The sequence below is a fragment of the Bufo bufo genome, chromosome 3, assembly GCF_905171765.1.
Source record: "Bufo bufo chromosome 3, aBufBuf1.1, whole genome shotgun sequence".
In the NCBI taxonomy this organism is placed as follows: domain Eukaryota; kingdom Metazoa; phylum Chordata; class Amphibia; order Anura; family Bufonidae; genus Bufo; species Bufo bufo.
The window spans coordinates 367,722,383-367,743,358 of NC_053391.1; the positions used below are offsets into that span (position 1 = coordinate 367,722,383).

A 20,976-nucleotide genomic window follows, 5' to 3' on the forward strand; every position below is an offset into this window, starting at 1 on the left:
CACATCATTCTAAGTTTGAGTTCCACCAGTATATTCATGGATGAAACCAAATAGCATAGTATGCTTTGATTCTAAGGTCAGTCATGCACAGATCACCAGCCTACCTCATTTGTAAAAAAAAAAAAAAAAGTTCAATGTAAAGAGATTCAATTTGCCTGCGTAGAGGCCACCAGGAAGCAGAAACTATTGGCTTAAATCAATTGCATTTGCAAGACCCACAGGGGAACTGAAGCGTGTTACATAGGTTAGGTGCAATCTGTATTGTGCATATCACCCTTTGTTAGATACAGGGAAACTGCTTTATAGAGTAGACCCCGATCTTGGCTCTGTGCACACCACCACTCAGGTTTAGTAGTTCTGCATCAAGAATCTAGTGCAGTTTAGAGTGCTATTCTTGCCATCAAAAATATTAAAAACCCCAATGGATTGAAGAGGTTGTGCAAGCACACTCCTAAGCAGACATCTAATATAAGCTTGGAGACAACTGCAGTTGGCCAGCTATTACTGGGGATAGGTTTTTATTCTAACTTTGGAAATCTGGGCCATTATCTACCACATTCCAAAAAGGCTATTTAAACTTCATACAGTCAGCCAGGGATTTGGTGGAGAGTATAAACCATTAGATTATTCTATTTGTACTGAAATGCAACACTGCTGTATGAACCTATGACTACCATTTTAAAGCGATAACCAGTCATCTCTCAGACATAAGTCTGAGAAGTCATACCTCCTTGGAGGTGGGAAGTTTCACCATCTAGGAGAATAAAAAATAAAAAAACACTACATAGAATTCATAAGGCTTGGCTACATCGGCCAAAGCCAGAATGCATGATTTAGCTTTTTAAAAATTAATAATTTAACACCCTATTTGAGTACAAGTGAATTAAGACAACACTAACAAGAGATTTGTCCATAAGGTTTAATAACATAAAGTGGAGAATAATTACAAAGTCAACTGCTAGGATTTTTTTTTAAACAGCAAACATTACAGCTAATGACTGTTTAGCTCAAATAAAAAAAATGGAATATTGAAATGCAGCTTGGTTCAGGACAGAGTCTACAGCTAACACTAAAGTTCTTGTTAGAAACCTTCAAACAAAGTCACTTTGCATACTACTATTTAACTCAATTTACATGAAAAGCATTTACGGTTGAAAGTTTTTTTTTTTTTTTTGGTTTTGTATTTTGTTAACAACGAAAATAAAATGGGTATTTTGTGTTCACCAGTTTTAAAAGCGGTCCGAGGGACAGGTCAGGTTAGATTCAGGGAGTATGGATGGGAGAGGAAAGGAGTCACAGAGCACAGAGATTTACTTGTGTTGTGGGATAAGGTACAGGAAGTCCTTGGACACAAGATATCAGTAATAAGTAGAGGCGTAGCAATCTTAGAAGCGTCTGTATGGGTGGTCTCTGTAGCTACTGCCTTTAGGTGCTGATGGTACTTTCAAAGAGGGCCGAGCACCATTCCAATTGTCTTGTCCTACAACAAAAACACAAGGTACAAAATATGGTATAAGCTTATAAAGATTTTATAGCGTACACCATTTCAAAACCTGTTCATCAAAATATAGAATTACACACCAAAAATATCAGTCGCCAAAGAGAGAGGGGGAAGGGGTAGGGGAGTCCCAACCTTCACCTCAGGGGCTGGATGATTTATGGGTAATAAAAATGCAAACATTTACAAAACTCATAAGAAACAGATTTATGCTATGGTTTAGACTACTGCATCTAACACAGATTTATTCCAGCATGACCTACTATTGCCAATTAAACGGGTTGTCCTATTCAAACAACTGGATACACCGTATAGAGCAGGGGTGCACAATGTTTTCTGGGTGGGGGCCACATTGTCAGACTGAAGGAATAACAAGGGCCGAAAATAAAAGTTAAAGGGGTATTAACAAGTGAAATACTGTATTTATTGCATATTGTACACACAGTTATATATAATAAATGTCTAGTTATACCTCCAGGACTCCCATCTAATGGGAGAATACATGGAAAATGCATGTGAGCAGCCACAAGACATAGGCATTCGTGTCTGTTACCAGATGGTTGGGGGCCGCACAGAATGGTATCAAGGGCCGCATGTGGCCCCCGGGCCGCAGGTTGTGCACCCCTGGTATAGAGGATAAGTGTCTGATTGGCAAGGGATTGACCACTGGGACCCCAACCAAAACATAAGTGACTTTTTGAATCAAGCGGCAGTCACGCATGTGCGCTGCCGCCCTGTTCAGCTTATAGGGATGCCAGAGATGGCAAAGTACAAGCGCAGGGCTACCTCTGGCAGTTCCACAGAGTTGAATGGAGCAGCAGATACGCATACATGCCTGCCATTCCATTCATGTGAGGAGCACAGGCTAGTGACAGGTGGGGGCCCCGGCAGTCACTAATTTACTATAATGGGACAATGCCTATGTTTGGAAAGACCTGTTTGAAACACAGGAGAACAGACTTACCATAACTTTCATACGCTTCTGGCCCCTCTCCGTGCCCATAGTCATAGTACTCTGTATCTCTAAACACAAAAAAGACATTTCACATTCATTTCTTGATTTTGAAAAGAAATCCTACAGCAGTACTTCAAAAACTGCTCTGGCATACAGTTTACCGCCATTTCCCCACAAAAGGATAAGCTTGAACGGAAACATATGTAGACTTCAGAAATACTATGATAATTGGTTCTGACCAGAAGTCTACAGAATTTTAGCAAGGGCGTGATCCTTTACATCACATGGCTGCATTAACCAATGATGCTGTACTCATAACTAGCCACTAGTAGGAATCATACTAGACCCTACATCAGGGTCTTAAAGAGTGGGATCCTAGACAAACCCACCTCTAACAAAGTCTGGCTTTGTTACACAAGCAGATTTGACCAACCAAGTATCAGCCTAAAGAACACAATGAAGTGTGAGAAAACTTGACACGACTGCAGAAATTCTGTATTAAGACTACTTAAACTTTAGTTCACAGCCTTTACAGTTAAAAATAATCTGTAATACTCCCTGAAAAACCCATCCACTAATCATGCATCATTGGCTTGTATTAAGCTTACCCTGGACTTTGACTGTAGTAACTCTCATAAGCTTCGTAGCTTTGCTCTGCATATGGATCCTCATAGCCCTGCAAATGGAAAAAAAGACTTAGGGTCCATTCACACGTCTGTAGTGTATTGCGGATCCACAATACACCCGTCTGGCAACCCCATAGAACTGCCTATTCTTGTCCACAATTATGGACAAGAATAGGACATGTTCTATTTTTTCTGGAGCCGCGTACCGGAAGTTCCATTCCTGCCCCATAGAGAATGAATGGGTCCATACCCGCTCCGGATAACTGCGGAACGGGTGCGAACACATTCTACGGACGTGTGAATGGACCCTTAGACAAAATAGTACAAAACACCAATAACCACTTCAACAGCACATGGACCAAGTAAAAGAATAGACAGACCACAAATCCACTTTTGTACTGAGATAAGTCTTAGTTTCTAATAGGTTTCTCACTATATAATCCATGCAACGTAACCTAAAATGAGTGACATCTTAATCATCTACTTACATATTCATCATAGGCCTCAGCTGCAGGTGGTGGCAGAGAAATCCTTTGAATTGAAGCAGCCCGAGCCCTTGCAGAAGGTGCTCCTCTCGATGCAGATGCTGGTGCAACACTTCGGCTAACACTGGCACCACGTGAAAGGGATCCTCTTCCTGGGGCTCCCCTTGGAACAAGAGGACGTATAGCTCCAGCCCTGCCTCTAAAAAAGGACAAAAATAAATAAATATATAATTTATATATATATGCACTATGACATTACTTCGAAGAAGCTCACAGGCTGGAGTGCTTTGGCTTTAACCCTCTAACATACAGAAAATGCCAGCTGAGTTACTCCGACCTGCCCGCAGCAGCCAGGATCAAACATCACAGTAACCTGGGCCATTAAAGGAGTTGTCAGAGCTTTTTTTTGTTCTTTGTATGTTTCTAACCAGGCAAATGAAAGGACTTTACAACTGACTAGGGGTCCATTCACACATCCGTAGAATGGGTCCGCAATTTGTGGAACAGGTGCGGTCCCATTCATTCTCTGTGGGGCAGGAATGGATGCGGACAGCACACAGTGTGCTGTCCGAATTTCTGGAGCACGCCCCTGAATGTCCGGTCTGCGGCTATGGAAAAGAAATAGAGCATGTCCTATTGTAGTCCGCAATTGCATAGGCAGTTCTATGGGGGTGCCGGTCGGGTGTATTGCGGATCCCCAATACACTATGGACTTGTGAATGGACCCTTGATCTCCAGTTGCTGGTTTCTCAGATTTCACCGAGGGTCACATAACGTTAGGTCACCTTCTCTCAATGCTCTGATGTTTCATGCAAAGCCTGAGATCAGATAAGTCTGTACACTGGCCATGCTCCTCTGCACTGGCTGAGCTGCTGCTCTGCCCTGTGCCTCCCTCCCACTGGATACTTCAAGCAAGATTAACTCCTTCAGGAGCACAGACCGGGGCTGAAGGCTTTACCGAGTAGCTGCAGGTAGTGAGGAGACAAATGCTGGGCACAGGAGCTCACAGACTAGAGGAGTTCTGCACAGGTAGGGAGAAGATCCTGTGTGTATCAGCAGTGTCATTGTACAGCTGGGACTTTTAGTCCTACACATACAACATGCTGCCGAGTCTCCTAGCAGGCAGACATGTCACTCAGGGCAAACTTATTCACTCCCTTTGCAGAGCAGTGGGAGGGGCAGAGATCGTTGTTACTGCAGGTAAACAGAGCCAGAAGAGAACCGGGGAAATGAGGGGGGAAAAAAAATTATACCAAAAACTTGCTTAACTCAGTTAGATATTGCTGCCCATCAGATTTAGGCCGAATGCACACGGCAGTGTTCCGTGGCCGTGAACGGTCCGTGGTATGCTGGCCTGGATTCCTGCTTACAGCATGAGCGCACGGAGTCATTGGTTGCTATGACGCCGTGCGCTTCATGCTGCCGCACTACAGTAACACACTGTAGTACACTGTCAGCAGGAATCCAGGTCGGCATACCACGGAACACAGCCGTGTGCATTTGGCCTTACAGTGCTCTTTTATTCATAACTCAGACAACCCCTTTAAGTGGTATTCAAGTTGTTACAATACCCCCACCATTCCCCTTGGAGCCCCCTGAAATGAACAGTGGCATGTCAAACATGTGAACTGCCTCTCCATTCCTTTCTAGCCGAGTTGTGCTCTGCCACTTGAGGAAATCCCATAGATATGAATGGAGCGGCAGTGCGCATCCTTGACCTGCTATTCAACTTCAGGAGGCTTCTGAGGGTACAGGGTTCCTGTTCTTGTGACTGGTGAGAGCCCCAGCAGTTGGACCCCCACTGATCTAATAGTTCTCCTATCCTGCAGTCAAGGCAGACAGGGGTCTACAGAAGACCTTCTCAGGCCTGCATTCTTAGGACCAGTCACCAGTTTTTATTTTCTTTCACATATCTTTTGTTGTCCTCTGTCCCAAGTCCTCATTGTCCTGGAGGGAAATCAGCCTCAAAACCTCCAAAAAAAGCTGTTTGAACCTACCCTAAAAATCCCAAAATCTGCTTCAGACCATACAACAAATAGATGGTATATACAATATACATTACCTTGATGGCGGAGCTGATGCAGTTGGGACTCCTCTACCACGACCTGGACCAACTCTTCCTCCACGGGCCGTCTCTGGTGGGGCTCCATTCAGATAGGACAACTCCAAAAACTGCTCCTGACAAATATCATCCATCATATCCTGTGAGTAATGTGAACATATACACGGGGTTTTGACAATTAAAATACGGTACTTTTAAGAAAAAGGACAAATCAGCAAGCACGCCCAGATCTGTACTATTCATTATAGAGGTATTCCCACCTAAAACATTTATGGCATATCCACAGGATGTGTCAAACGTCTGAAAAAGTGATGGACCTGCACCTCCCTTCACAACATGAGTGATTGGACCCCCATACCCTGGCAGAGAACGAATGAGGCGTCCATGCATGTGCACATCTCTCTCCATTTACATTTCTGGCAGCATACTTGCTTGGCCAGTACTGTAAATGGAGATAGTAGGAAAAACCCCAGCTCAGAAGATAGGTGCAAGTCCAGCATCTATCAGATCTTTATGGCATATCCACAGGATATAGGTGGGAATACCTGCTCCAGTGTAGGAAAACTGTAGTTCAGACAGTGGGATTGCTAGCTTTGCAATGAATACTTCTGCTTGGGAAAGTTGTGACACACCAGCACAAGCATTAAGGCAAAAGGATTGTTCAAGCAACTGTCCTATATACTTAAACAGTACCCATTAAAAAAGGTCAAAAACCACCTCATTCACAAAACGTCTGATATTATACAGTACATAAAATGCATGGAGGAGAGGAAAGCAGCAGCTCTCTGGTGTCAGACAGCAAGCATCAGAGAGCTCATATCACAAGAAAAGCCCACTTACTACATTACTGAAGGACAGTAAGGATCAGATCAAACTAGTTGTCAGACAACAGTCAATCAGGGTCAAACAGAACGTCAGAGTATGAACATCTACTTACCGGTACCAAGAACTTCTTAACTTCCTCCATGGCATGCGCCATGCGAGTATAAGCCTCACAAGGTGGACCAAAAACTTCAATGAAAACATGAAGGTCCATGTTTAAGTGATTGTATTTTGGGTCTCCACCTTTTCGCAGTTCCTCCTCCTTAAAAATAAATTAAATTAAATTTCAGGTACTGTACCAGAGTAATTACTGATCACAGATAGCAGGTACCGGAACACATGGAAACGTACCTTGGCCTTATCCCTCATTGAACCTTTCCCCAGTACAGAAATTTTCGCTCCAGTGTCTTCCTGCAGCCTCTTGATGGTATTGCCTTGTGGACCCAATATCTTGCCAACAAAGTTAAACTAGGAACAGAAATACAAAGCAAAAAAAGATTTCAGTAAGAAACCAAAAAAAATAATGCAGATAGCCGCTTCAGTAGAAAAGACTAAAATGTGAGTTTCTGTGTAGAATAAAGAGATCAATAAAGTAAGGCTCTGCATCAGATCAGGAGTTCTCACATACCGATCTGTTACATAGGTACCCAGGAGTTAGTCAACGGAGACTTTATAACTATGTATAAGTGGTTCTTGTCTCTGACAAATACAGGAGGCCCCGAGTGAAGTCTCCCCATGGAGTCCTTAAAGCACAAACCCCTTTAGGGTCCATTCACACGTCCGTAGTGTATTGCAGATCCGCAATACACCCAGCTGGCACCCCCAAAGAACTGCCTATTCTTGCACGCAATTGCAGAGAATATGACATGTTTTTTGCAGAGCCGCAGCCCGGAAGCTTGGGCCAAGCTCTGGAAATGCAGCGAGCACAGTGTGCTCTCCAGAACTCTTCATTCCCCATAGAGAATGAATGGGCCCGCACCCATTCCAAATATTGCGGAACGGATGCGTGAATGGACCCTTAAATTTTAATTAGGGGAGCCGCACTGGCCCCCAATGAGTTAAATACAGGGGAGGGGGGCCGCACTGGCCACCAATAAATTTAAAACTGGGGAGGGAGGGGGGTCTGCCCCCTGCTGCCTGGCAGCACCTGATCTCTTACAGGGGGCTATGATACGCACAATTAACCCCTCAGGTGCAGCACCTGAGGGGTTAATTGTGCGGATCACAGCCCCCTGTAAGAGATCGGGTGCTGCCAGGGGGCAGTCATGTACACAGTTCTTTTAGTATATTCTAACTTGAAGCGTCCCCATCACCATGGGAACGCCTCTGTGTTAGAATATACTGTCAGATCTGAGTTTCACGATTCAACTCAAATCCGATGGTATATTCTAACAGAGGCGTTCCCATGGTGATGGACTCTTCAAGTTAAAATATACCATCGTATTGGAGAAAACTCCGATCCGATGGTATATTAATAGGGACTCCTGACTTTACATTGAAAGTCAATGGGGGACGGATCCGTTTGCAATTGCACCATATTGTGTCAACGTCAAACGGATCCGTCCCCATTGACTTGCATTGTAAGTCAGGACGGATCCGTTTGGCTCCGCACAGCCAGGCGGACACCAAAACGCTGCAAGCTGCGGTCGGGTGTCCGCCTGCTAAGTGGAACGGAGGCTGAACGCTGCCAGACAGGCATTCTGAGCGGATCCGCATCCACTCAGAATGCATTGGGGCTGTACGGATCCGTTCGGGGCCGCTTGTGAGAGCCTTCAAACGAAACTCACAAGCGGAACCCCGAACGCAAGTGTGAAAGTAGCCTTAGATGAAGCATGTACCTTCGAGAGAAATGGGAGTGGACAACATGGACCTTCTCTTGACTACTAGCAGCCCCCCTCCCCCCCTTAATTTTGAGTGTGTGTACAGGAAACATCTGTAAATATGTATGCAAAATGCTTTACGTCATTTGTAACCCAGCAAAATGCAAGTCTCCACATCACTCACTCTAGGGTACAGTTTCACTGGAATCAAAATGCGCTCCTTCAGTTTCATGTTCTTGTGAGAAAATAAGTCCAAATATGTGTCCTCTTCATCCTTTCTGGGTTCGCCTCCTTTCTTTAGTCTTTCAATTTCTGCAAATAAAAAGGAACCAATTAAGCTGACACTACTGGACATATGGTAACACTGCAGAAAGGACTTAAAAAGCGGACAACCCCATTAACTTACTACTGATGTCCCATCCTCTAGACGGGTGTTTCATTTTGTAATGTAACATTTTTGCAGACTTTGCTTACGCCCCGAGTCTGTGATGTAAAAGATATATATGCCAAATTGCAAGAAGATTGGATAATATTTAGAGGTTGCACACTTTGATCAGTTTTGTAAAAGTAGCAAAAAAATAAGATTTTTTCAATGTTAATTACTTTTATTAGGCAAACAATCAAACTTAAAATATTAAAACTAGACACTAAGATTAATAGGTAGTATGACAGATTCAGTAAACTTTTATCAGAGCAATTCCTCTTTCTGCGGTATCATTGACCACCTTAAAGGGAATCTGTCACCGGGATTTTGTGTATAGAGCTGAGGACATGGGTTACTAGATGGCCGCTAGCACATCCACAATATCCATTCCCCATAGCTCTGTGTGCTTTTATTGTGTAAAAATAACGATTTGATAGATATGCAAAGTAACCTGAGATGAGTCCTGTCCCCGACTCCTCTCACGTACAGGACTCATCTCAGGTTACTTTGCATATGTATCAAATCGGGGGTCGGGTACAGAGCACTACCTTCCCTTCATTATTTACCTGCACACCATCTACACTGCAGCAGTGACCAGGTGTAATTACAATCACTTCTATGGGACGACTCGTTCATTTTCAAGTGAATGGTATGGCTTGTGATTACACCTACTCACCGCTGTGATGTCGACGGCAAACAATGAGGGGAGCGCAACCTTCTCTTCAAACAGCTAATCGGTGGGAGTGCCAGGTGGGACCCCTACCGATCCAATATTGATGCCCTGTCTTAATAGGTCATCAATATTAAAGTATCAGAAAACCACTTTAATTAAAAGGGGTTGTCCGGGTTCAGCCAGGCAGTCTCCCCCTGACAATAGCATCGGAGCAGTTCATGCTCTGGTGCTCCCTTGCCCTGCACAGCTGTTTACAATAACACTGCCGAGCAGAGGCTTCCGCCCAGCAGTGTGTATGGTGACGTCACCGGCTCTGATGGGTGGGCTTTAGCGCTGCCCTAGCTGTTTTACTGGGTGAAATTCTGGAGTTTGGAGATAACACTAGAAGTTATAAAATCAGCCTACACTCACCCTTTACACTCCCGTTCTCTGTGGGGGAGAAAGACTAGTATAGGCTATTCAGCAGCATCACCAAAGTTTATAAACCCCTTTAAAAAGGAGTCTGTCACCACATTGACATTATAGACCTCTTACATAGCGCTGTAGCACAACTGTAGATGATTCAAAAAGTACCTTTGTGGTGTTCTTGTGAAGCTCACCCAAGGCAAAAACTGACTTATTCGTATGTAAATGAGGGCTCGCAAGTGCACAGGGGCAGCGTTTACTTCGTTGGAGCAGAGGCTGCTCTGCCTTTTGCTCATATCCCTGCCCCAGCCTCTGCCCATCCTTCTCTTCCAGGAGGATCTCGCACCTGCGCTCCCTTGCTGGGCTGGGGCATGCGCCCTGCGATGCCCAGCGAGGGAGAGCGCAGGATCTCGCTTGGAGAGAAGGACGGGCAGAGGCTGGGATATGAGCAAAAGAGGCAGAGCAGCCTGGGCTCCAATGAAGTGAACGCTGCCCCTGGGCACTTGCGAGCCCTCATTTACATATGAATAAAAAAGTCAGTTTTTGCCTCGGATGAACTTCACAAGAACACAACAAAGGTACCATTTGAATCATCTACAGTTGTGCTACAGCGCTATGTAAGCGGCCTATAATGTCAAAATGTGGTGACAGACTCCCTTTAAAAAGAAGTTTATAACCACCCTACAAGGTTCTCCAATGGCAATTGCAGAAAAATAAAGGGATCCGGGAAAACGCTTTTTTTATATACCATAAACAACAAAAATTGATTCCTTTCAAAATGTAAACTGACAAGGTACCTGCATATGAAAAGCAATTCAGGGAACAATCAATGCTATGTCCATCTAAAGTCAGTACATTTCTCCGCTTTAAAGAGGACCTTTCATCAGCCTAGCTCTAGTCTAATTATCGTACCTTATAGGGCGGCCCCCACTGATGCCATGGCACTTTCTTCTACAGAACCCGAACCACCCCCCCGTTCGTCTTTTGATGGCCCCATATATTTTTGCGCCTTATATTCTACTAGGCGGAGACTTGTATTTTCCCTGGCTGTGAGCGCATCCAATCACAGCACCCCGCTCTTAACCAGGGAGAACGAGCTCAAGTTCTCGCGAGAACTTGTGTAAACATCCTTAAGCTCATTGTCCCTGGCTAAGAGAGGGGTGCTCTGATTGGATGCGCTCACAGCCAGGGGTTCTGTAGAAGAAAAAAAAAAAAAAAAAAAGAAGAAGTGCCATGGCATCAGTGGGGGCTGCCTTATAATAAAGGTATGATAATTAGACTAGAGCTAGCCTGATGGAAGGTCATCCAAGTCTAAACAAAATGGATATCAGAAGCAAACCAGAAAATGCCACACCCCCCAAACCAAAAACCATCACTTCATTTTGTATCTGTAAACACCATAGAAATATATCGGGGGACACAAAGTTTGAAGAAATAACCCCATAATATTTCAACCCGGCAGGGAACAATGGCACCAAGAATCGTCCAGCGTAGAGAATTCATTATGCAAGACTGGCAGACGTGACTAATTGAAGATTGAGCGTTATAAAAGCCTATACCAACATGTTCAATTCTATGCATCAAACAATTCCTCACTAACCCAACATAGTCCACACAGTCCTGAGAAACCAGTATGACGCAGTCACCCAGCAATTGAGCAACACTCAAGTGTACCCACACCACAGCAACTAGAAAACCAGCCCCCGAGACAAGGTTCTGCATGTGGTGGCTGATCTCCATCCCTACAGAACAGGTCCGAGATCCTGCAGGGCAGGAAGGACACACTGCCCAAAGATGCCCCATCAGATTCAGAGGGGCGTCCAAGATCCTCAAAAGCAGACGTGTTAAAGTTCTGATACTACAATAAAAAATAAGGTTTTAGTGGGTTTTTTTCCCCCCACACTTTAATTCATTTTTGGGGTAAAAATGCCAACTCCAAATGTTAGCTAAAAGGTCTCTGGAAAATATGAAACAGGACACACAAGTGCTTCTAAAAAGCCAGAGCCAAGTTCATACATATGGAGACCCCAATAGAGGGAATGTATCACCTATACACAGTATTTTTATGTAACCATTTTTTTCTGAAGCTGCCAGAGGAATCTGGAAGTGGCGTGCACCCATCTGCACACTGGTCCACTCAAGAGGGCTAGCTGCTGGCCAAACCAGCGTTCAGCAGACACCCCCCCCCCCCACAGAACAGTTAGAATGGCTCATTTTGTTCTCAGCACTAACAGATCGAGGTCTCCGTACGCAGTCACTTTAAGTGACGAAATAACTGCGTGCAAAGCTAAGGACTCCTCAATAGTGATCTCAAAAATACAATTTGCTAAGGGAGTGTATGAGGATGTGGATTGTGTAGAGAAAGCACAAGTAAATCAATGGCAGTCTCCAAAATGGTCACTAGCTGCGAACGCGTCCTCCCACACGCCGGCAGACAAAGCAGCTGCTGAGGGAGGGAGGGGGTGTATCATGGAGGCTCCATGGGCCTTCCACACACAGAACACGGTGCTGCGAGCACCGCAGGCACACACTAGGAGATCTGGGCTGGCAGGAGCAGACGTCAGAAATAACAGCGCACATCTTAGACACGGCATGTAAGGATGAGGCTACAAATACTGCCCTGATCCGATCAGAAACAGATGCGATTAAACGGACACTGCCTCCATTAAAAATCTCAGTAGCAGCTCTGTCATGCGGCACACATAATGAGCAATGTGGCACAACCAGCAGAATCCCAGTTCCTCCTAGGAGAGGAGACTAACTACAGACCACCTCACCATGGTTGGTGATCACCGCTACAATGCAGCCAACAGATCCGCTACAAGCCACCATCACAACTGTCTATACAAACCATGGATTTGATGTGTCAAAAACGGCACTACCATCACAGATCCTCTGCCCACAGGAAGGAGAGACTCCAAGGGTGGCACATGGCACAACCATGCACCACTGCAGCAGCCTTACCAGCCACAGAGGATTATAGCAATTTAAATGGAATGTCTCATATGACCCATTTAAACTTTTAATCCAAAGTGATTTTATTTTACATTTCCCACGTCACCGTCTAGATTTAGATTCTTAAATTCTACAATGTTCCAATTCTGTACAGGTAATATATATCACCTACATATCGTCAAGTCCATAAATATTGGGACATCAACACAATTCTAACATTTTTGTCTCCATACACCACCACAATGGATTTGAAATGAAACTAACAAGATGTGCTTTAACTGGAGACTGTCAGCTTTAATTTGAGGGTATTTACATCCAAATCAGGTGAACGGTGTAGGAATTACAACAGTTTGCATATGTGCCTCCCACTTGTTAAGGAACCAAAAGTAATGGGACAATTGGCTTCTCAGGTGTTCCATGGCCAGGTGTGTGTTATTCCCTCATAATCCCAATTGCACTGAGCAGATAAAAGGTCCAGAGTTCATTTCAAGTGTGCTATTTGCATTTGGAATCTGTTGCTGTCAACTCTCAAGATGAGATCCAAAGAGCTGTTACTATCAGTGAAGCAAGCCATCATTAGGCTGAAAAAACCAAACAAACCCATCAGAGAGATAGCAAAAACATTAGGCATGGCCAAAACAACTGTTTGGAACATTCTTAAAAAGAAGGAACGCACCGGTGAGATCAGCAACACCAAAAGCCCCGGAAAACAACTGTGGTGGATGACCAAAGAATTCTTTCCCTGGTGAAGAAAACACCCTTTACAACAGTTGGCCAGATCAAGAACACTCTCCAGGAGGTAGGAAGGTGGAATAATCCAGCTTTATCGATAAACGTAGTGCATTAAAAACCAGACAGTCCATGTCAACGCGTTTCAGATCCCCTTAATGCTGATCCTTAATCATGACCACATGATCTTAAGGGGATCCGAAACGTGTTGACATGGACTGTCTGTATGGTTTTTAATGCACTACGTTTATCATTTAAAGCTGCTACGTTGAAGATAAAGCTGGATTATTCTTTTTTTTATGATTAAGAATTTTTCCGGCCGGTTCCTGAAAGCAATCCGTGCTTCCATGAGCATTCACAAACAGGTGAGCACACCCAACCCTTATTTACTTGGACTCTCCAGGAGGTAGGTGTATGTGTGTCAAAGTCAACAATCAAGAGAAGACTTCAGAATGAATACAGAGGGTTCATCACAAGATGTAAACCATTGGTGAGCCTCAAAAACAGGAAGGCCAGATTAGAGTTTGCCAAACGACATCTAAAGCCTTCACAGTTCTGGAACAACATCCTATGGACAGATGAGACCAAGATCTACTTGTACCAGAGTGATAGGAAGAGAAGAGTATGGAGAAGGAAAGGAACTGCTGATGATCCTAAGCATACCACCTCATCAGTGAAGTATGGTGGTGGTAGTGTCATGGCGTGGGCATATATGGCTGCCATTGGAACTGGTTCTCTTGTATTTATTGATTATGTGACTGCTGACAAAAGCAGCAGGATGAATTCTGAAGTGTTTCGGGCAATATTATCTGCTCATATTTAGCCAAATGCTTCAGAACTCATTGGATGGCGCTTCACAGTGCAGATGCACAATGACCCAAAGCATACTGCAAAAGCAACCAAAGAGTTTTTTAAGGGAAAGAAGTGGAATGTTATGCAATGGCCAAGTCAATCACCAGACCCGAATCCGATTGAGCATGGATTTCACTTGCTGAAGACAAAACTGAAGGGAAAATGCCCCAAGAACAAGCAGGAACTGAAGACAGTTGCAGTAGAGGCCTGGCAGAGCATCACCAGGGATGAAACCCAGCGTCTGGTGATGTCTATGCATTCCAGACTTCAGGCTGTAATTGACTGCAAAGGATTTGCAACCAAGTATTAAAAAGTGAAAGTTTGAATTATGATTATTATTCAGTCCCATTACTTTTGGTTCCTTAACAAGTGGGAGGCACATATGCAAACTGTTGTAATTCCTGCACCGTTCACCTGGTTTGGATGTAAATACCCTCAAATTAAAGCTGACAGTCTGCAGTTAAAGCACATCTTGTGCGTTTTATTTCAAATCCATTGTGGTGGTGTATGGAGCCAAAAAAGTTAGAATTGTGTCGATGTCCCAATATTTATGGACCTGGCTGTACATCATAAAAAACCTTGCCTGCGCTTAGTCATAAATTAAGTGCATCCTCCTGAGCAGCATTAAACGCTGGTCTGATAAATTCCCTCCTTGATTTGGGCACACCTCACCCTGTTCAGCTCCTTTTAGCAGCATTATTTTGTGTAAATACTCCCCAGTAAATGGGAACAGAAAATACAGAAATTTAATAAAAATGTAAAATAAATTAAAAAGCTTGGAATTGCACTATGCAAGTTAGGTTGTGTTCACACCAGTTATTTGTCAGGGACTTCCATCAGTAACCAGGTCCGGGTGAGGGTCAAACACAGAAGAGAAATCTTTACATTATCTATACGTTGTCTTTCTCAGCATACATGTTACTGTATTTTGGGTCCACATCCAACTTTTTTGCAGATTGCTCATGGACCCATTTATTTCTATGGGTCAGCAAGATAAACACACTCAAGTCCTCTGTGAGCTTGTCAGCAACCGTATGCCTGTCCTCCAAATCACACAATGCGTACTAATCTCGTCCGTTTTGCAGACTATAGCCATTTCTATAATGGGAAATGCGGTTTGCATATCTATCTACATTTAGTGGATCCATGGTTTGATTTGTTTGTGTGCCTTGGATGTAACCAGCATAGAACCCCCATACACGAGCCTGCTGCCCTTTAGACCTACAGGGCCATCTACATATATTAGGAGAAACCTTTGCTATAGGGAATAGAAATCGCATTGAAATGATAATTAAAAGACATACAGTGCAAGTCACCATACTGCAGACATTATGTAGACCGTGGAGGAGAGCGGCCCCATCCTGTGAAATCAATGAAGGACCACAATGTAACGCTTCTTCCTACATGGCAATGCAGCTCCAGAGGCCAGGGCTGGGATTGTCCTAATGGCCCAACATTCCCCATGTGCTAATATTCTTCTAGTTCAGACATAACCGCAAAATGACTGGGAAACAGCCGCCTCCACCTGCGTGTTCTACCGCACGAAAACTACTGGAATACAGTGAAGCAGGAGCACACTGCCCGAGTCAGCGGCCATAGTTATCCATGTGATTAATGACCAACAGACCCATAAACTAACTACATATAAGGCCGCCCATGACCTGTCCCCTCCTCACCTGCCCCAGATCTCAGGTACCCCCCACCTCTGGGACTCACTACCCCACCACCTGCAATAGGCATGCTGCCACCACCCCGCCAGATGAGCAGCCTTTACCCTCACCTACTGTCTTCTTCCCTTGTAGATTGTAAGCTCTTATGGGCAGGGTCCGCACTCCTTGTGCACCATAGCACTTATGTTTTATATTATGTGTAAGCCCTCAGATGTACAGCGCCATGGAATTAACCCCTTAATGACCAAGCATCACAGCCATGCCAAATGCATTTGTTTCACTACTATTGCACATTAAAACCCTTTTGAAATAAAGAAAAGTTTTTCCCATCACCAACACCCATAGCCTTCTTCCTACAGAGCTGTGTGAGGGACTGATGTGTGCAGGACAACTTGTAGCTCTCATCATCCTTTTGATACATACCACTTTTTGATCACTTTCGGTGGTGAATATGCAAAGATAAGAAGAATTCTAGCATTTTTGTGGTTTTACGGTGGTTAACACGTGGAAAATATTACATATGACATTTTCAGTTGTTTCACACTTGTTATGTATATAATTCTAGGGATCGACCGTTTATCGGTTTGGCCGATATTATCGGCCGATATTGAGGATTTTGAACGTTATCGGTATCGGCATCTATTTTGCCGATATTGTATTGGGAACACAGAACGCGCTGCTCTCAGCGCGTTCTGTGTTCCCTCCGCAGCACAGGGGAGAAGGAAGCAGTGTCTCCTCCCCCTGTGCTGCTGCTGCCGCCAATGAGAGGAGAGAACATAAGAGGAGGGGAGGGGCTGTGGCCAGCGCTCCACCAATGAAGATAAGCCTTTCATTTATTCATATACAGGAGGCGGGAGCTGGCTGCAGAATCACATAGCCGGCTGCCGACCTCTATGAACTGTAGCTGCGATCTGCGGTAGTTAACTCCTCAGGTGCCGCGGATCGCAGCTACCGCTCATAGAGGTCGGGAGCCGGCTATGTGATTCTGCAGCCAGCTCCCGCCTCCTGTATATGATTGAGAGACTTCTCTTCATTGGTGGCGCAGTGCGCCCGCCCCCCAAGCCCCCCAGTATTAATCATTGGTGGCGCAGTGCGCCCCCCACCCCCATCCCAATAGTAAAAACATTGGTGGCGCAGTGCGCCCCCCCCCCCACCCAGTAAGCCTGGGGCTCCGATCGGTTACCATGGCAGCCAGGACGCTATTGAAGCCCTGGCTGCCATGATAAGCTCCATGCTGCTGTGTGCACTATGCACAGAGCAGCAGGGACAGTGTGAGCTCCTATTCACCCTGATAGAGATCTATCAGGGGGAATAGGACAAGGGTTCTAGTCCCTAAGGGGGCTAAAAGTTAGAAAAAAATAAAATATTAAGTATAAATGAAAAAGATTTAAAAAAAACAAAAATACACATTAACAATAAACATTAAATTTCAGCAGATTTGTGTAGGAATTTTTTTTTACTCAAAAATGAAAATTCCCAGAATATCGGTATAAATTATCGGCTATCGGCCTGAAAGTTCACAAATTATCGGTATCGGCCCTAAAAAATCAATATCGGTCGATCCCTATATAATTCCACATGTGTTAATTCATAGTTTTGATGCCTTCATAGTCATGAAAATAAAGAAAACTCTTTGAATGAGAAGGTGTGTCCAAACTTTTGGTGTATGTATGTATATTGACAGAAAAAAAAAAAAATTTAACTGCGCGAGTCGCCTTTTTTTGTCACCTTGTCCCCCAAAAAATAGGATCGGACTGTTCTATTATGGGTTGGACATTCCATAAAATGTGGAACGCACTAGGGATCGACCAATATTGATTTTTTAAGGCCGATACCGATACTTTGAGAACTTTCAGGCCGATATTTATACCGATATTCTGGGTATTTTTATTTTTGAGAAAAAAAAATGTTCCTACACAAATCTGCTGAAAATTATTATGTTTATTGTTAACTTGTGTATTTTATTTTTGTAAATCTTTTTCATTTATACTTAATATTTTTGTGGTTTTTTTTTTTTACTAACTTTTAGGCCCCTTAGGGACTAGACCCCTTGTCCTATTCCCCCTGATAGATCTGTATCAGGGTGAATAGGAGCTCACACTGTCCCTGCTGCTCTGTGCTTTGTGCACACAGCAGCATGGAGCTTACTATAGCAGCCAGGGCTTCAATAGCGTCCTGGCTGCCATGGTAACCGATCGGAGCCCCAGGATTACATTGCTGGGGCTCCGATCAGAGGAGGAGGGGACCCTGTGGCCACTTCCACCAATGATTAATACTGGGTGGGGGAGGGGGGGGCACTGCGCCACCAATGTTTTTACTATTGGGGTGGGGGGCGCACTGCGCCACCAATGATTAATACTGGGGGGCTTGGGGGGGGGGGGGGGGGGGCGCACTGCGCCTCCAATGAAGATAACTCTCTCATTCATATACAGGAGGCGGGAGCTGGCTGCAGAATCACATAGCCGGCTCCTGACCTCTATGAGCGGTAGCTGCGATCCGCGGCACCTAAAGGGGTTAACTACCGCGGACCGTAGCTACCGTTCATAGAGGTCGGGAGCCGGCTATGTGATTCTGCAGCCAGCTCCCGCCTCCTGTATATGAATAAATGAAAGGCTTATCTTCATTGGTGGAGCGCTGGCCACAGCCCCTCCCCTCCTCTTATGTTCTCTCCTCTCATTGGCGGCAGCAGCAGCACAGGGGGAGGAGACACTGCTTCCTTCTCCCCTGTGCTGCGGAGGGAACACAGAGCGCTGAGAGCAGCGCGTTCTGTGTTCCCAATACGTTATCGGTATATCGGCAAAATAGATGCCGATAACGTTCAAAATCCTCAATATCGGCAAAACCGATAATCGGTCGATCCCTAGAACGCACACTGACTTTTTTGGAGTTTTATTTTTTTTCGTGTGGTATCTAGTATCGCAATACTTTATGGTATCGAAACCGAATCAAAATGTCATCGAAAGAGCCCTAATATATTAGGGGGAAAACGACAGTGCGTCTTATGGGGCAAATGCTGCCATTTTTAGTGGGGAGGGACTGGAGGCAACTCGTGGCAGGGCCTGGTGCAGTCACTGTACTCCTACACCAGGCCCTGCACACACATTCAGATGTAAACTGTAGGCAATCCATATTTAAGCTACAAGGTAGCGCAATCCGCGTACCTTAGTACTCACTATTGAACGCCCGTACTTGCAGGCAGGCCACTAACTTCCACACGGCACATGCTCCGCCCACTTTATTAATCAAGCAGGCGGAGCATCCACCTTGAGAAGTGTGTGAACAAACAGCCTGTCTGCAAGTACTAAGGTACGCGGATTGCGCTACCTTGTAGTTTAAATCTGGATTGCCTACAGTTTACATCTGAATATGTGTGTGCAGGGCCCGGTTTAAGCACAGTGACTGCATCGGGCCACGCAGCGATTTTAACACCAGTTGCCGGCCCCCACTTATATTCGGGTCACTATTTACTGTACACAGGGACACTGTTATGGAGGATATCTGTGGATAACACATATATAGCATAAGATGCCACCATTAGAGTGCCATCCACAGACCACCATTAGTTGAAAATGCAACAAAAATGTACATATATATTTCCAAAATATAGAAAACTGGGCAGCACCGCAATCAAAACTAAATGGAAGTGCCAGCAGCTATAGGTGCGATTCACCAACCAAAAATAATGCAACCTAGTTCCAAAGTGATGAAGTATAAAAACTTGTAGTCACTGATGTGTACATCTACCGTGAATAAAAGTTATTACTTGGTCATCATTTTGGAACACTACTATTTCCTCTCTTTCTATATAAAGACCCTACACCGAGGACGTGTGCTGCTTTCTTCATATAGACAGAAATCCCAGCAGTGACCACATAAAACCCGCCATGTATAACCGGCTGTTACCACCAGGGGGAGATCGCGGGGCTTTCCCTTTCTCCTCCAGCAATCCCCAGTGGCACGGTCCTGAGGAGCCAGTCACGTGACCCACCCCGGTTTACACAAAGCACTCACATACAGGCCTGCACTGGGGGAGGGGAATGCGCGCTCAGGCATGGGGGCCTTGGGGGGCTCTATATCCACTCCAGTGGGTCACACTGAAGGCAGAGCAGATAAGGCCTACAGCCTCCAATAGTAATCGGACCACTAAAAGCTTGAGAACCTGAGCACGATGGGGACAGCACGATGCCGATGTCTGCTGCGCTGCGGAATACGTCTGCGACATATAAGAGCGTATAATAAAAAACACATACATAAAAAATAAATAAAAAAATCCTGCTAGAGATAAAGGGTTAATTGAGCCGGGCTATCGCCTCATGGGTCGGGGGACTATGATAACACTGCCTGCCCAGCCCTCAGGACCGCGCCTCCCGCCACCACACCCCTTCCTCGCCGCGCACCGCCATGTCCTCCCCAATACGCGTTTCCCGCCCGGCCGCCACATCCTCCCAGGCGTACTAACCGCTCGACAGCAGGCTCATGGCGTGTGTGAACGACGGGTCCAGGCTGTCCTTCTCCGCCATCAGCTCCGGCAGGTACTTGGTTTCGGACTCCATCGTGTTCTTCTAAGCGACCAAACACGTAACTTCAGCCGAATGTAATTCTAAGTCCGAACGAGCAGCTCCGTCTCCGCAGATAAAAGCAACGAGGATGACCCGCCCTACGGAAGTGACGTCAAGAACCGCCTAGGATCTGGGTGGGAGGACTTAATTCCATTCACACAGAGAGCGAGCTTCCCAGTCTCAAGGACGGGTGCCATTTTGGGGAGGCCATTTGTGCCCGCTGTTGTGCATTTTATATGCATCTGGTCTCCTTCTATGCTGACTGCAAAAGAGACATTTATAAATACCACAACTTTACGCCATTCACCCCCTCGCCTAAACGGACAATTCCGGTCCTGGCCATGGCCATTGCTAGGGACGTCATACCACGCGGTAACGCATTGTTCGAAGGGAAGGTGTGCGCTAAGGAGGCCTTCTCCAATAAAACCCATTACACGACGT

At 45.1% G+C, this 20,976-nt stretch overlaps 1 protein-coding gene across 2 annotated transcripts; it reads right to left on the reverse strand.

Moving 5' to 3' along the window:
- Window positions 1-905: 905 nt before the first annotated feature.
- On the reverse strand, window positions 906-20,654 carry KHDRBS1 (KH RNA binding domain containing, signal transduction associated 1). Of its 2 annotated transcripts, none has more exons than XM_040424561.1 (9): window positions 20,436-20,654; window positions 8,453-8,580; window positions 6,800-6,916; window positions 6,564-6,710; window positions 5,627-5,766; window positions 3,568-3,763; window positions 3,062-3,129; window positions 2,463-2,521; window positions 906-1,480 (listed from the first exon to the last, which is right to left on the reverse strand). In XM_040424561.1, the coding sequence occupies exons 1-9, from the start codon at window positions 20,527-20,529 to the stop codon at window positions 1,386-1,388; spliced, it is 1,044 nt and encodes a 347-aa protein (XP_040280495.1). In that variant the 5' UTR covers window positions 20,530-20,654; the 3' UTR covers window positions 906-1,385. The 2 variants fall into 2 exon arrangements, with proteins under 2 accessions (XP_040280495.1, XP_040280496.1); XM_040424562.1 differs by having other exon boundaries at window positions 5,627-5,742; window positions 20,436-20,653.
- Between the last annotated feature and the right edge of the window lie 322 nt (window positions 20,655-20,976).